The sequence below is a fragment of the Lonchura striata genome, chromosome 4, assembly GCF_046129695.1.
Source record: "Lonchura striata isolate bLonStr1 chromosome 4, bLonStr1.mat, whole genome shotgun sequence".
Lineage (NCBI taxonomy): Eukaryota > Metazoa > Chordata > Aves > Passeriformes > Estrildidae > Lonchura > Lonchura striata.
The window spans coordinates 60922649-60935799 of record NC_134606.1 but is presented as its reverse complement, the minus strand read 5'-3'; the positions used below and the strand labels follow the sequence as shown (position 1 = coordinate 60935799).

General features: G+C 49.5%; 3 protein-coding genes across 15 annotated transcripts in view; 2 read left to right on the top strand and 1 right to left on the bottom strand.

Moving 5' to 3' along the window:
• LIN54 (lin-54 DREAM MuvB core complex component) overlaps positions 1 to 2810 on the top strand; it is a 39475-nt gene extending 36665 nt beyond the window's left edge. For all 4 annotated transcript variants that reach the window (XM_021549318.2, XM_021549319.2, XM_021549317.2 and 1 more), the window contains exon 14: positions 109 to 2810. In XM_021549318.2, coding sequence (XP_021404993.2) covers positions 109 to 310 — 202 coding nt within the window. In that variant the 3' untranslated portion in view covers positions 311 to 2810. The remainder of the gene's footprint in view (positions 1 to 108) is intronic.
• Positions 2811 to 4448: 1638 nt separating this feature from the next.
• THAP9 (THAP domain containing 9) lies at positions 4449 to 7847 on the bottom strand. The gene is given in 5 exon segments (XM_077782602.1): positions 4449 to 6393; positions 6718 to 6871; positions 7128 to 7407; positions 7492 to 7687; positions 7768 to 7847. Coding segments are annotated over 5 exon segments (2655 nt in total).
• Positions 7848 to 8616: 769 nt separating this feature from the next.
• The window catches only part of SEC31A (SEC31 homolog A, COPII component), a 38977-nt gene continuing 34442 nt past the window's right edge, over positions 8617 to 13151 (top strand). For all 10 annotated transcript variants that reach the window (XM_077782994.1, XM_077782993.1, XM_077782992.1 and 7 more), the window contains exons 1-4: positions 8617 to 8732; positions 9274 to 9356; positions 9879 to 10002; positions 12094 to 12292. In XM_077782994.1, coding sequence (XP_077639120.1) covers positions 9278 to 9356; positions 9879 to 10002; positions 12094 to 12292 — 402 coding nt within the window. In that variant the 5' untranslated portion in view covers positions 8617 to 8732; positions 9274 to 9277. The remainder of the gene's footprint in view (positions 8733 to 9273; positions 9357 to 9878; positions 10003 to 12093; positions 12293 to 13151) is intronic.

Sequence of the window (13151 nt, the reverse complement as noted above, 5' to 3'; positions counted from 1 at the left end):
AAAGCAATGGGACAGATGAAATCTCATCTCGGACTAAAAAGTTGCCAGCCCTAGAGTTAGGTGTCTGTGTGTTTTTGCTGACACTAAGTGGATGTTTCTTTGTTTCAGGCTGCCCTTTACATTTGTCACCAAGGAAGTGGCCGATGCAACCTGTGAATGCCTCCTGGCACAGGCAGAGCAAGCGGAGAAGACGGGCAAGTCCAAAGCTGCAGCAGAGCGCATGATCCTGGAGGAGTTTGGACGCTGTCTGATGAGGGTTATCAGCTCTGCAGGGAAGTCCAAAGGTGACCCTTGTGCCATGAACTGCTGACTCATGCACATGAGCCACAATGAAGTGGACTGAACAGAACACTTAAGGCACAGGGACACTTTGGTTTAGCATAAAGGATGGATTTAATAATATTTGTTAATTTGGTGCTTGTTGTAAATTGACCCATGTAAGATTGAAACAAGAAATTCTTTTATAACAAGATGTAGAGCCTTTTAAATCTTAGCTAAGTCCTCTTCTATGTCAGACAATGCCTAAAAGTCAGTTCTTCTTCCCAATGTACAGCTTTTACCCCGAGTTTCTTAAAAAGTAGATGTGTTCTCCCCTTTCCCCCAGAATTAATTGTCCAAAGGGCAGATATAAATTATTATAATATATATTATTTACAGTGTATGGATTTGCATCACTGTGCATACAGGAAAACACAGGTGATGTCAACAGCCAGGTCATGCTTTTGCTGAGAGGCCTGTAATATGGAGGTACCAGTGTATCCAAGATAATTCTGAAAGGAAATAGGTAGATAAGCATCTAAATGGAAGGTAGTACTTGTATTTAGGACTTGACACAGCATGTCCCTGTAGTACACAGAGCACTGTGAGATACATAGGTAATAATACAGAGGGGTTGCTTGCAGATGTAGCACTGAGCAAGTAATGGAGAATATTTCTGGAGCAGGGCCCAAGGAGTACAGATGTGAATGGCATTACAAGGAATTTTTGATAGGAATGGGGCAGAGTACTCAGGTGTTTCTTAAGCTGGAACTGGAAGTCTAAGATAGTGGCCTGTCCTCAGAAGTGAGGAAGACAGCCACCATGCCAGACTGTCTGCCCAGTGTAGTGTTACCTAAGTGTGTAGCAGATTGATGCTGTTTTGGTGAAGCTTGGTTTTTCAGAGGTCTTCAGCAGCCTAATCCCTCACTGGATGTAGGGCTGTGCAGTCAGTTATGTTTTCTAGGATCAAGCTATAACCCTGGGAAAGTATTTAGGCCTGAGAGGCTAAAGTCACAGGAGATGACAACGTGCAGCTGAATCGACTTGCAAATGCAGGTAGGGATCATGTTCAGCCTGCTGTGGTTGTTCAGGATGCTGCATCTCTCCATGTTGGTAATTTACTTGGCATAAAGACTCTTTTAGTGTTGTTTAGAATAATTGTGAGAGCTGTGATCAGAGAAAGTGCTAGCACAGAATCAGGATTGTTACAAAAACAGATACAGATCCTTTTTACACTAAATGGGGGGCAGTCAGCTATAGCTGGGCATAGACTAAGGCAGGGGATTTTTTTTCAGTATTTGTTACAGGCAATATCAGATCACATTTTTGATAGTGGAACACAATTGAAGAATTAACCTGGTTGGGTTAGTTACGTATCATGAACATCCATTAACCATGTTTAATGACAGGCATTTTTATTACCTGTCTCACTGCAGCCTGAACTAGCTACATTTTTTCCAAAAGGGATTTTGCATTCCTTCCATAAAACTGTAAATACAGTTCCAGGCTGGGGAGAGGTAGGGGCTAGGCACACCAGCAGGAGAGCCTCAGTGTGTGAAGGCAACAGGGTGGGAAGATGCTTCACCTCCCAACCCTGTGCACTGTGCAGAAGGTCCTTGACCCTTCTCTGGTGCCTCCTTGAAATGCCTGGGTGGCATGAAGAGCCTGGGAGGCAGCCAGCAGCAGTGGTGGGCTCACAGATCAGGTCTGACCTGCCAGTCACTGTCTGAAGGGCTCTGTCAGCTAAGGACATCTCCCTGAGTATAAATAGCAACGTTTGTGCGAATCTCTGAAAAGGGAAGCCACCTCTCATGTAAGTAAATGCCAGGTTTTTTCATTATTAGGACTTGGATTTACTAAAAAATCAGTGCAGTAACTTTACCTGTAGATAGTGCAGATATTCCGTTCCCTTCTAGTGACCTAATATAGTCTGTCCAGTAAGATTTGTATAAATGTAAATTAGTGTAAGTGAATAAAGTAATACCTACTTATGTTATTTTTCAAACAGATTGCAATATGCCTTTTGTTTAGACTTCAATCTCTGTTAATTTTGTATATATTCAGTGTTTTACTCTAAATTGCACCTTTTGTGATGTGTATTTATATACAGTGTGCAAAAGCACTTGTGAAATTTAGATTACAGTTGTAATTATGTATGATGGCATTGCTGGAGAATATTTTGCTTGTAAAGACTTTGAAGGTGCAATCAAATGCTCTTAGTTCTTCTATTTTGTTTTGAACAAGCTTTCTCAAATATTAAGCTTGGATTCCTCTCTCCCTTCTCCCTGGTGTAGAGTGTTTGAATTGGTTTTTGTATTTCCTTAGCCATTTGCATCAAACTGCTGGACAAGATTAACAGTCAAGTTCATCTAGTTACATAAAAAATAATTGGGAATGGGGCAAGGGTTCATTTTATAGTTCTGTTTACATCCAAAAGTAGAAAAATTAAATTTATATTTACAAGACCTATTCAAAGAATACACTTTTCTATATTGTACAAATAAAACAGTCAGATAAATCACAAAAAATAAACATTTATACTATTCTGTAAATATGATTTTTGCACTCCTTTGCTTCAGCACTGATAAATATACACAGAAGGTTTGTCACTGAAATACACAAATTTTTAACACTAGGTCCACTTTTGATGCAAGTACTGACTTGGATTTTCAGTGTGAGACCAAATGCTTCCAGAGATAAATAAATACCCCTTGGTTATTGGTGTGCTGTCATGCACAGCAATCCATGGAACAGTTCATAACTACTCAGAGCAAGTATTCCAACATTTCATGATTGCAATCTGTCACTGAGATTTCAGCAGCATTTTGCCAGTTGTCCCAAAAATCACATTATAGAGCGGAGGGAATAGTTTCCTGCAGTCTCTTGTAGCTGGAATGGCTCTGTGACAGTGATGGCTTCAATGTGCTTTTTTTGCATAGGTATTTGGATTGGGGGAAAAAAAAGCTCAGAGATTTTGGGTTGTTCCTCCCAGCAGTGATTGTATGAATTTCTGTGGTGCTGCTGCTCTCAAAGCAGAGCTTGAGTGCAGCAGAACTAAGGGAAGGAGGAGAAATCAAAACCAACCAGGGACAATTTTGTCAACCTACTGGTAGACAGAATGATACTTCTAGTATTATTACTGCCCTAGGATGTGGCAGATCACCGGTTTCCATCCCAGCTCCATCATGGATCTTGAAAGTGAGTGAACAGCAGGTTTTGCAGGTATTTGTTTCCTTCCACCTCTATGGATGCAACTCCAGTTCTGCATGGCAAAAGGCAACCCCTTAGCAGCAGTTCTGCCAAACTTTGCTATTCCAGGCAAAGCACTGCAGGCAGCTTCCTTGCCATGGAAATGAACTAACTGAAAAAGCCTGTCCTACTTGGTGGCACGAAAGCTATAGTTCAAGTGATCAGTGGAAACATTGAAGGGAAGATGCTATGTGCCCTGGGCTGCAGGACACATGCCAGCCCTAGGAGGATAGGGCCATGAAATGGGAACTGAAATGCTTGCCCTGCTGTAGCACACCCATGTATTTCTGTCCGTAGAGGAGAATACTGGTGCTCCTGGGTGTCACTGGAAACAACAATCTGGTCACAGGCTCAGCACTAATCCAGAGGATCTAGACTGGAGCAGCATCTTTAGCTCTTTCATGAGACATACTGGAAAGTTGATTAGAGCTTGTGTAGAACTTGAGTGCCACTTTCTTTTCACATCTTTATTTTCCTATTTAAGTAGAAACTCTGAAAACTTTCTTGCTCCCAGATTTTATAAAGCCCATCTTTTTGGTAAAATCCAAGTGCCAGTGCATTGATTCCCTGCAACCTCATCAATTATCAGTTTTCTTCTGGCAAGAGCACTTGCAGCACTAAAGCCACCCAGCATTTCCAGGGACACTGCAGTCTCCTACCACTGCCCCAGGCACCTTGTGCAACCCTGGTTCATCCTGACCTGCCATATAAGTTTCATTAAATATGTGGCTGCTCTGCAGGACTGCTAGAGAGAACAGGGGATCAGATAAACTTCCTTGCTTTGCTCAGTTAAACTCTGGTTAGGGGGTTTGCAGTGGCCCAAAACAGCACTGCTTATCAACACCAGTTTTGCCAACATTGTTTCCTCATGTATGTTGCCTAGAGCTATCCAGCACTGAGCTCAGCAAGGAACAGCCATCCTTGGAATTACAATATACTCACTAAGACCATGTGTGGGTTTAGCTTGACTGACAGCTACCCTGTGGTGATGGAAACAAATACTTTCCTTTCAGTCTCTTCAATTTGTGCCTTCCACAAGAGTATTTCAAATTTAGGTGTTCGGTGAGGTGTGTTCTTATGTTTAAGTAACACCGTGTTATTTCCTTTACTAAGATTGTGTAGTGGTTGTTGATGCTCAGTTTCCCCTCAAATAAATGGTTTGTGAGGGTGGGAAAGAGGGGGCTTTCTCCCAGAAGCTCCTGGAAGACTTTATGTTCTAGACACAAATGCCACAGCTTGGTATTTTTGTTGGCACCTCCTACTCTGCCATATCGGTTTAGGACTTGTTCTGAAATGCTTGTTATGTGGTGCACACTGGCCGAGGGCAGACTCATGCCACCTAATTTTTTTATGTGGAGCACTGACCTGCATCTTAGCCTGTTCTCATCCACCTCAAACAGAGAGGCAAAACAAGCCTCACACTGCAAGTCCACAGCCAACTGCTCGGCCACCCAGCCAGCAGTGCAGGTGAGGCTCTGCATGTGCAGTGACAGATCTGTCAGCGCATTGCTCAGGGCAGAGCTGGGCAAAAGCAGGCCTGCGCTGTAGGGGTAGTCTGGGGCCAGGGTCTTGCCTGGAGCTGGCTGATACTGAGCACGAATGCTTCCCAGAGTCAGAGCTCTCCTCTGAGACGGGGATGCGTTCCAGGGGCTGGCATTGCCACTGCTGGGTGGCGAGCTGGGGGCCAGGCTGCAGCTGGCCAGCAGTTTGTGGTAAGTAGCCTGGAACACAGCACAGGTAGGGCTGCTGCTGCCACAGGCTTGGTGGAGGGCCCTGAGAAACTGCTCCAGGGGGTCCAGGCTGAAGGCATGTGTGTGGAGGTGGTGGGAAGGAGTGCCTTTTTGACATGTGTGGTTAGAGGAAAGCCACTTAAGGCTTTCAGTGTTGAGCAAGAAGCTCAGAAATCCCAGTTTGCGTTTGCTCTTAATAATGTATCTCCCCACAGAGTCTTTTAAATTGATAAAGCAGCTCCTGGCTTCATCGAAGAGGTTGCTTATTTTGGTGAAATTTCCAGCTAGCAAAGACTCCTTTCCATAGGGGCCTCTGCCATAAAACACATCGCACAGCGAGCTCATCAGACGCACAAACTTGACAGTCCCACTGCAGTTCTGAAATGAGGTAAGGCCCAGTTTCTGGAGGTGCTCCAGTGCCTCAGCAACACCCTCGCTGAACAGCAGGGTAGCGAGGTTGACCTTCAGGTGGTAACTCCCTTTACTCCCAGCCCTGCCTGACTCAGGACTGCACAGCTCCAACACCCTCTGCTCACCCAAAGCTGCCAGCTCCACCACATGCTGCCACCACATGATGTCACCGAGCCACTCGACCTTGTGGAAGCACTGCAGAGCATTCCTTATCAGCAGGAGGGTATGACAAACATCAAAGAAGTACGCAATGCTGTGAGCAGAACCGGGTGGATGCTGGAAAGTGCACTGAATCCTTTTGGGATCTATCCTGATCCCCAAAGCCCTGGCAGTCTCAGCACCGCGAGCAGAGGCACCCGATGTCACAGCCAGGACCATCATCCCAACGTTGTTCAGCTTATGGATGGCCTGACGAAGGAGCTGAGCAAGGAAGTTGCCGGATATACTGTTCACCAAGAAATAGCCAAGGGGAGCTGTCCAAGGGCTCGAGATGCCGACTGCCATGAGGATTATTGCTTCCGACGCCAGTGGAGCTTCGTCAGCGTCAAGGATGCCTGCTCCCAAGTCAACAAAGCCCGTCAGCTGTTTGCTCTGTGGGTCCCACTCCTGCTGCTTCTGCAGGGACACATCCTGTACCAGCACGGCGCAGTAGCGGCAGGCCTGATCCCCTCTCTCCACCTTTTCCTGAAGCTGGAGAAAAATGTCACTGCTGAAGCCTGCAGCAGCCTCGTTATTAGACAGCCAGCTGAAAAAAAAAAAAAAAAGGGATGTGATTAGGAGACATGATTCTGGAAAAGTTGAAGCAACAGGCAGCACTTTTTACGACTTAGGACATGGTCAGCCATGCCCGAGCTGCAGAGAAGGCTGAGACATGCAGGGCAAAGAAGGCAGCCCTGGTTTCCTTCATGCATAGTCCGAGTTTCTCTCCTCTCACCCTAGTGGTAGGAAGCCAAGGAAAGTGTTGACCATGCAGGGAAGTAACAAGGCAGCTTCAGGACAGATCCGTTACATCTATTTCTACACCAGTACTGGAAATACATTCTGAATAAATGAATAACTTAAAACTTGCTTTGTCAGACTGTAAGGATGAGGGAGAGGAAGAATCTTCCGTAGGTAATCATAGGCCTTAATATGGTAGAGATGGAGAAGACAAGCAAATTGCCTCATTTCTGGTGAGTAGTCTGCCATCTGCCTCCAGCTGTGCAACTCTCGAGGCAAATCTGCTTAAGAAATCACAAAAGGTCAACTTTAGCGAAACAAATAAATGGCTGGAAACAGAGGGATGCATGCCATAAACACCCCGCAGAATACAAAGCAACAGCATGGCCTCTGGAACAACTCAGTCCTGAAGGCTGGCATGCAGTGTAGGGCTCAGCAACTACACTACTGTGCCTCGCCTCTTCCTTGGCACGGGTTAAGCAAAGACATGAACCCGGGGCCAGGGAATGCACTCTGCTTCAGCAAGCGTCCCGGCAGTACCTGAAAACTGCGCCTGCAGCAAACTCACGATTTCCTCAGAAAGCTGCCGCTTTTCCGCCAGCTCCCTGAGGATGCTCGGCACGGTCCTGCGCCGATGCGCGGGGCCGCATCTCCCGGCGGCCGGCGGCTGCTGCTGGTGCCGCGGGGCGTCCGGCGGCGGCCGCGGCTCCCGCTGTCCCTGCAGGCTGTAGTTGTGGTCCCCGGCGGGCGGGCTGGGCAGCGGCTGCTTCAGCGTTCGGCCGGGGGTCCCGCTCCTCCTGCGCCCGGCGGCCGGCGGCTCCTGGCGGGGCAAGGAGAGGGCAGGTCACGGCACACGGCGGAACCCCCGGGGGGGTCGGGGAGCGCGCCCGGTACCTGCCCGCACCGAGGGGAGGAAGCGGGAGGGCACGGCCCCCCGCCGCAGCTTCCGCCGCAGCCCGTAGCGCTCGAAGTCCCCTTCGGCGAAGTGTCGGGAGCAGAGGATGGCACCGGGGCCCGGCCGCCACGCCCGGCGGCTCCGCGGGTCCACGCGGTTCACGGCGCGGATCCACTCGCGGCGCTGCGCGGCGTCCACCGGGAACCTGCGGCAGAGGGAGACGGCGGGATGCAGGGACGGAGGGACGGAGGGAGGGATGCGGGCGGGCGGCGCGGGCGCACTCACTGGTGGAAGGAGATGCCGCGCTCGCGGCTCCGCCCGGTGTCGCGCGCGGTGCAGCCCAGCGCGGAGCAGCTCCGCGTCATGGCCGCCGCCGCCGCACCCGCCGCCGCGCGCGCGCCGCGCCGGGCCCGCCCATTGGCCGCCGCCGCCGCCCGCGCGCCCGGCCGCCGCCTCGCCATTGGCCGGCGGGGCCGTCGGACCGCGGCCCTATTGGCCGCGTCACCGCGGGAGGCGGCGGCGGGGCCGGGAGCGGCCCGAGCCAACCGGGAGCGGCGGCGGCGGCGGGCGCAGCCAGTGGCGAGGGGCGATCCTGAGCGCCAATGGGAGCCGCGCCTCCGGCCCTACTTATAGCGGGGCCGGCAGCGCCCGCCGCCTCTGCCGCTGTGCTCCCGCCGGGCCGCGCCATGCGGTCCGGGCAGCGCCCGCCCCGCGCACGGCGTCTGCCCGCCGAGCGGCCGCGGAGCCCAGCGGCGGCGGGAGGCGGCAGCGCAGCTGTGCCCCGGCTGCCGTGAGGAGGTGGGTCCGGGACTGTGGCCCCCGGCTGTGGAAGCCGGCTGAGCTCCCTTGGGCCGTTCCCCGCCCCGAGGTGGCCCCTGTCCCGTGATGAGTCTCACTGCTGTTCACATCCTGAGCACGCCATGATTACTGCCCTTGAGCTGAGGACAGGCGGCACCGCGGCCACCGCGCTGCCGGCGCTGCGCCGGGCTCCCCCCGCTCCCGGCGCCCCTAACCAGTCTCCCTCTTCCCCAGGCCCGATGGCTGCTCCCGCCCGAGGGACGCGGAGGACACGCGCGGAAGGAGGCGGCCGCACATCCCCATACACACTCTCCCATCACCACCGCCCCCCGGTTCCCGTGCGGAAGGCGCGGCCCCGCCGCTGCCGCCCGGAAGCCGCGGGGCGCGCCCGGAAGGCGGTGGCGGCCGGGAGGCGGTGCCGGGGCTGCCACGTTGGAGCGGTCCGGGGACGGGTGAGCGCCGGGGACGCCGATGTGAGGGCAGGGACGGCGAAATCCTCTGTTTCAGTGCTGTTTTCCTCCGGCTCCTGTCGGAAACGGGGCGAGGGTGGCGGTCCCGCTGGCCGCGCGGGGTGCCCCGAGGCGAGGGAGCCCTGGGAATGAAATGGGAGCCAGGAACGAGCCGCTGAGTGTTCGGCTTCCCGGGGCTGGGTTGGTTTCGTGGGTTAAGGCACAAAGCTGCTGTAGGGTGCTTGCTGCTGTGAGAAGAGGGTTTTTCACAGCTGTTGAAGCTTTGCCCACGTTTTCCTGTGTTAGGTTCAGCAGCCGTCAGTTTCCTCTGCGTGTCAATGTTACTCTGCTAATGGAGAGGCATTCCTTCCCTCCGCCGGGTGCCCTCTGGAGGGGATGGCTTGGCTGTCTGTCTGAGGGATATCTTTAGAAAAATGGTCCCTCTGGCTGCTTCTGCCGAGTCCTAAAGTGGCTTCTGTATCCGTGGCAGTGCAGTCTCACCATGCACCATTTAAGCATCACTTGTCTTGGTCTTACTTTTCAGCAAAATGAAGCTGAAGGAAGTAGACCGTACTGCCATGCAGGCATGGAGCCCTGCCCAGCAGCACCCCATTTACCTGGCTACAGGTGAGTTTTTGGGCAGCACGTGCTAGCAGACCTCGGGCTCTGTTTGGTGGCTGCCATGAAGGGGTTATTGAAAGCTGTAGGAGATACTCTGTGTCCTGAGGGCTGGAGTGCAGTATATGTTGTGGGGTTTTGAGCTGAGTTCTTGCATTGTGCTGATAAAAACATGCTTTGCATTCTGCGAGTAACAGTGAGAACCCTTGTCTTTCTGCCAGGGAAAGGTGACACCAATCCTAAGTACTAGTCACTTGTGGCTCCTTTGTCACTTTAACTGCGTTCTGTGCATCATCAGGGAGGTACTTGCCCAAATATTTTCCTGCTCATATTCTTTAAGAAACATCCAAAGAAAGAGCCATGGGGAGGAAAGTTGTGTGGAACTGCATCTAAGTAATAAAAACAGAAGCCTGAGTCCATCTCAGGATCGTTTTTGAAAGGATGATGTTTTTGTTCCCCTCCTTGTGCTGCATTTGCAGTTACTGCTCTGTGTATCATGGCTCTCTCACTGCCAGGTGTGCTTCCTTGCAGGTACATCAGCTCAGCAGCTGGATGCAACCTTCAGTACAAGTGCTTCTCTAGAAATATTTGAGTTGGACTTAGCAGACCCTTCACTGGATATGAAGAGCTGTGCCACATTCTCCTCCTCACACAGGTAGGCAGTGTTGTAAGGGAAAAGTACAGTGTGTGGAACTGTTATGTGTGGTATGTGTAGAGATGTCACTTCATGTGGTTTCACTGCACTTGTTGAGGAGAGAAGCAGTTCAGCACTGAAAGATGAAGGCAAGTGTGTGCAGTTGATACTGTGGGACAGTGATGTTGGACTGTAAGAAAGTAGCTCATGCTTTGACATAAACAGAAAATTTTTGACTATATGTGTGGAGCCTTTATCTTTGGAAGCCTCTGGGATTCACAAGAAAACAGAAGAACATGTGAAATTTTGGTGGCAACTTTTCATATTGCATCATCCTGTTTGTATTTAGGCATTTCAGGGGGACTCCTGTAGCATAACTAACTTGGGTTATGTTGTGTGTGTTCCGACAGCTGGGAAGCCAATTTTCTGGCTGCACAGCTCTACTTAGTTCCTCACCATGTGCTTATCCAGATAAATATTGTTAGCATCAGAGTATCCAGTTTCCATCTCAGCAGCACTCACAGCAGCTCCCTGGCAGAACTGAAACAGCCACAATCCCTTTTTAAATGCCCTGCTCTGTGAGCAGAGCTGATGTCAATATGTCCTACTGACCTGCTCAGAGCAGGAGGCAGTGCTGGATCTTGAGTTTCGTTGTTCTACCTTGTTTTAACTGTGAGTGAAATTTGTCAAGACTTGTCATTTGCATTCTGAATTTCTAGAAGCACTCCTTATAGCCAGGATGCAGTGCTCCTTGGAAAGTACCTCCCTTGACCAGCAACACGAGAATTTGACTTTGCCCCAGAAAATGTATTAAAAATGAGGTTGAGGGTTGTTTGTTTGTTTCCAATTAAAGATTAGATAGCAATGTATACGTCAGGCTGTATTTTGGTTTTCAGCAAATGAAAATGTCCAGGTGATTATACCCACAAAAGATAAATCCTTAATTGCCCTCCAAGCAAAGTTTTGCACTGCTTTTATAGAACCATACTTTATCTTGGAAAGAGTAAAGGGCAAAAGGAAAGTAATTGCACTGTTAATTTTTGGGGTTTGTTCCTCATTGTTTCCTTCCTTCATTTTGGGTTGTTTTAAGTCCTGTTCAGTCTTGGTGGTGATGCCTGGACAGCCCTGTCAGCTACTTCATTTCTGGTAAACTTGCATAGTTAGGTGCAGAAGCATAACAATCATACCCAGGAATGGGTCTGTCTGATATCACAAACCAATTTCCATTTGTAGCAGCATTCTTCCATGAACCCCTTCTGTAATCTCAATACTGGGAGCCTGAACACTTGGCTGTTATGGTATTTCTCACCCAGCATATGCTCTTTGGGTAGCTTTCTGCAGTCTCCATCTTACCATGCTAAAGTTGGTGTGATTTAAATAAATTACTTGAAGATTGCCCAGAGGTAACAAATGGATGAGCAACATTACAGTGAATGCTAAGGTATCTCCTTGCCACTTTCCAGTCAATGTGGGTTTGCTTTCTGCTTGCATAAGAGCTGGTAAGTAGTTGTGTAATTTTATGCAGAACATACTCATTCTTTGCATGGCTAAGTGCACAGGAATGCTGTTTTGCTTATGCAGGAAGTTAATTGACTTGAAGAGAATTTGGGTATTTACAGATGGGCACAATAGTGTTAATTTCTGGAAGTATGTTTGATTCCTATTGAGTTAGCCTGAAAATAGGCTGTGGTCCAGGAGATGTGTCTGTGAGTGATGCTGAGTCCCTGGTATGGCAGACAAAACACTTGCACATCCAAAAGCATAGATACGGAAAAGCATATGGAATTTTTCTACTTTCACCTGTTTTTTTTCTGTATGAAACTGCTCACAGATAGAGGTTTTTCTCAGGCTGTGGCTGGATGGGCTTACAGCCCTTACTTTGATGACTGCTTTTGTTGTTGGGAGCACTTACCCAATTTTGGAGCCAGGAGATTGGAGATGTTATCAGTTTGTGGATTATTGGTTGTGCACATTGAGCAGAATTGGGACATGCTTTCCTGATGGAAAGGGTTGTGCTGAGACTCATCCTTAGGGAGAAATGCAGGCAGTGCTTTTCTCTCATTCTAGCTGGGGTGAATGGTTCTAAGACTTGGGGCCCTCTGTGTCTTACAGGTACCACAAGCTGATCTGGGGCCCTCACAGCATGACCTCAGGGGACAGAGTGTCTGGAGTCCTGATTGCTGGGGGTGAAAATGGAAATGTCATCTTGTATGACTCAGCCAAAATCATAGATGGAGAGGCTGAAGTAATAATAGCCCAGAAAGACAAGCACACGGGACCAGTGAGAGCGCTCGATGTCAACATGTTCCAGGTTGGTTTTTCTGCTGTTTCTCTTAACATACCATCAGTAGAGGAGTGGCCTATCTTAACTTGCAACCTCAGATGTTTCTGCTGCTTTCCCTCCCCTGGAAAGCATGAACTATAGTTGGTATTTGAGTGTCTGTTTGTATTCAGTAGGAAACACCTGTCCCATTACTGGCATTTCAGGATGGGGAATGAAAGTGCTTGAGGTATCTGCTTCATTCTTTCCCCTCATCAGTTTACCTTGTCAATTTAGTTGATCTTTTTTGCTCTGCTTATATGTCAAGTAGAGGTGCTCTTCAGTGTGGTTTTAGTCAGTTTCTTCTTTTAGCTTCTGTGCATTGTGCCAGTTACACAGGAAGGAATTATGTGCTCTCATTCATGTTTCTGGTGAGATCAGTTTTCAGGTCTCTTTTTTGGCAATTGGGTAGGATCCACCTTCAAGGCCCCCTTCCTAAGAGGAGACAGCAAGGAAACACAGCCATGTGGCCTCTTGAGCAGAAGGGCTCTCAAAAACAGCAATCCTTCCCACATGACCAATGAACATATACTTCCTTCTAGATACAGTGTGTTGATTTTTCCTTGTTGCCACTAACTGTGTGAGAATTCAGTTGGATTTGTTTCCTAAATAACGCTTCTCTCCCTGCACACTTGCCTCCAGCAATGCTGTGCTGTGTTCATTGTGATCTCTCTGAATCACTTCCCTGTCCTTTTCTGCCTGTTCGGGACTCAGGACTTGCCTGTCATCAGCCACAAAATGTGACCAAAGGGCGCTTGGTGACATTGGCTCGTGTTGCCCTGCCTGGACTTTTGCATCCCAGGTGCAGGAGTGCTTTGGATGGCTGCACTCACTGTGGGGGCAGGGCAGG